The sequence below is a fragment of the Ziziphus jujuba genome, chromosome 12 (assembly GCF_031755915.1).
Source record: "Ziziphus jujuba cultivar Dongzao chromosome 12, ASM3175591v1".
Taxonomy (NCBI): Eukaryota; Viridiplantae; Streptophyta; class Magnoliopsida; order Rosales; family Rhamnaceae; genus Ziziphus; species Ziziphus jujuba.
The window spans coordinates 9,741,064-9,743,986 of record NC_083390.1 but is presented as its reverse complement, the minus strand read 5'-3'; the positions used below and the strand labels follow the sequence as shown (position 1 = coordinate 9,743,986).

At 33.7% G+C, this 2,923-nt stretch overlaps 1 protein-coding gene across 1 annotated transcript; it reads right to left on the bottom strand.

The window, feature by feature from the left end:
- Positions 1-1,731: 1,731 nt before the first annotated feature.
- Positions 1,732-2,142, bottom strand: LOC112493084 (uncharacterized). The gene has a single exon (XM_025077940.1). It carries the CDS (start codon positions 2,140-2,142, stop codon positions 1,732-1,734), a length of 411 nt encoding a protein of 136 aa, XP_024933708.1.
- Positions 2,143-2,923: the final 781 nt, after the last annotated feature.

The window sequence follows — 2,923 nt, the reverse complement described above, 5'->3', positions numbered from 1 at the left end:
TGTTTAAATATCCCAAACATTTCACATCATCATTTTATGTCAAAGCTATAAATATCACAGTGAACCATTTTAGAACACATAAAATTTTAAAACATGTAAACATGCTTAAAAACATATGATTTCTAATCTGCTTTCTTAAAAATAATTATTTTTCAAAATTCTTAAAATCCCAATTCAAATACCAAGATATTTAAATATCACAAGTCCATTATGAACTTATTAGAATTGGAAACCATTTAAAATATAATCAAAAGTTACATAAAATGATAACACATGTATGTATAAGCAGATATTCATTATGCATAAAATAAACATTTAAATCAAGCGATATATATATATATATATATTTAAAATACTCAAACCATATATATATATATATATATTATACTACATGCCCAAAATATTTTAAAAATATAACTACTCACAGAAATATCAGTACTCACTCCTGCTCCTTTATTGGATCGCCTCCAGATTCAACACGTTTGCCTGTAACATAATAAAATATTTTTTAGACTCCAACAAGTAAACCAAAGATATTAATGTGTATCAAAAGTCTTAAGATAATTTGTACAACTGTAAAATTACATAAATTGGACATTGACTAGTCCAATTATACTGCGTACCGTTAAGATCCTGTACCTGAAATTTGGACTTTTTACTTGAAGGCTAATCTTTCAAAATTAAATATTCTAATGTGTCCTATTAATATCTTATTACACTAATCTAACTTCAATTTTAACCAATTTGACCAATTATGTCTAAACATAGTCCAAATTTATTCAGTATCTAACTAATTGAGTCAAAAATAAAAAAATATCAAATGATGTTCAAATTTTACAAACTTTATATCAATGGAAAGCCTGAGAGATAATGAATACAATGTGTGTTCATCTTGATCCAAAAGTGTCAGCGGCGGCCGGAAAAAATTATCGCAAAACTCGACCAAATTTCCTATTGATGTATCTATTAAACAATGAGGAATCTATGAAAACGGAGTACGAGAATGAGTTCAGAGGATCCAAAAATGGTGAGAGGGTGTGTAGGTTGGCCTTAAATGGTAAAAAAAGGACAAACAATCGAAAAATGATAAACGGCTACCGCTGACTTCAAACAATTAATCGTGCGGCGTTGGCAGGTGGTTTGACCAGGAATTTGGCCGGCTTAGTCACCAAGAGGTGAGTAGTATGCTTGGCTAGTGTCTGTATAAGGACGGTGGTTAGATTTGGGCAAAACGATGATGACCCAGTGGGGCATTTATTAGGTTGGACACATCCCGATTCGGACCCGTAGGTTTGGAGAGGATTTTCTTAGGTTTGAAGGATAAAATGGATATTTTACATTTGTTTCCTATTGGGCATGTTTCTCAACATTTATATAGGACTTTGGATCACCAACAGACAAAAATCTATGACTGGTTTGGACATTGGTAGAAAACTAATGTTTAAAAATTCTCAGAACCATATCTTTTTATCTATAACTCGAAAATTGGCATGCCACGAGTCTATGAACTCATATTGATGAGATTTACATAATGACATATTAGTCAAACTAAAATCTTAATCATAGAAAAAGTCAACCTATGACTCACACACGGTCCATTTAGTCAAATTTGTACAATAGGTATATTTTGGTATGGTTTGTTACAAGCTATCCCGCTTAAAGAAATTTCATCCATGAAATTCGTACCTTAGTTTGGAAGATGTGAGGATGCTGACTTCGCATTTGATCCTCCTATTCCCAAGTCACGTCCTCGACTAGGTGATTTTTCCAAAGAGCCTTCACTAAGGGTATGGTCTTATTGCGAAGCTTTTTCTCTTTTTTACTCAGAATCTGCATTCGCTGCTCCTCATAGGATAAGTCATCCCTCAACTCAATCTTTAGTATCTCCAACACAAGTGATGGGTCTGAGATATACGTGTGGATCCTAGAAATGTGGAGTACATCATGGACTTGAGAAATATCCTTCGTTAAGTTTAACTTGTAAGCCATTAGACCTATCCCATAAATTATTTCATATGGTCCAATATAGTGATGACTTAACTTCCCTCGCTTTCCAAAGCGTACTATGCCCTTCCAAGGAGAGAGCTTCAGGAATACTTGATCATCAACTTTGAACTTAAGATCCTTTCTATGCACATCCATGTAGCTTTTTTGCTTGTCTTGTGTTGCTTTCTCATATAATGTTGACCTTGTCCATTGTCTCTTGTACAACCTCAGGGCCTAGAAATTTCTTTACACCCATGTCATTCCAACATAATAGAGTTCGACATTGTTTTCCATACAATGCCTCATAAGATGACATGTGAATACTCGAGTGATAACTACTGTTGTAGGTGAACTCTACCAAAGGTAGATACTTATTCTAATTTCCCTTGAACTGTAATACACATAACATCAACATGTCTTTTAAGTTCTGAATAGTCATTTTGGATTGTCCATCATTCTAGGGGTGAAAAGCCGTACTCAAATTCCTTCATTAATCTTTGCTAAAAGCTCGAAGTAAATTGTGGATTTCTGTTAGATACAATCGATATTAACACTCTATGCAAACTTATTATATGATTCATAAAGAGTTCCGCTAACTTTTGAAGAGAACCCCTCTCACGAATAGATAGGAATTGTGCGGCTTGGTGAGTTGATCCACTGTCACCCAAATATCATCATGTCTCTAAACCATGGGAGGAAGTTTGAATATAAAACACATCGTAATGCGCTCTCATTTCCATTCTAGAATGGATAAAGGCTGTAAAAGTTCAGAAGGCTTTTGTCTCTATGCCTCACTTACTAACAAAATAAAACACTTGGATACATAATCAGCAACTTCTATTTTCATCCTTGACCACCAATAATATTTTTTTCAAGATATAGTACATCATGGTACTACTAGGGTGCATAGCATAGGCAGAACTATGATTTTTTATTT

Coding starts and splice junctions, on each gene's coding strand:
- LOC112493084 (XM_025077940.1), bottom strand. CDS start 2,142: ATGGATGTGCATAGAAAGGATCTTAAGTTCAAAGTTGATGATCAAGTA.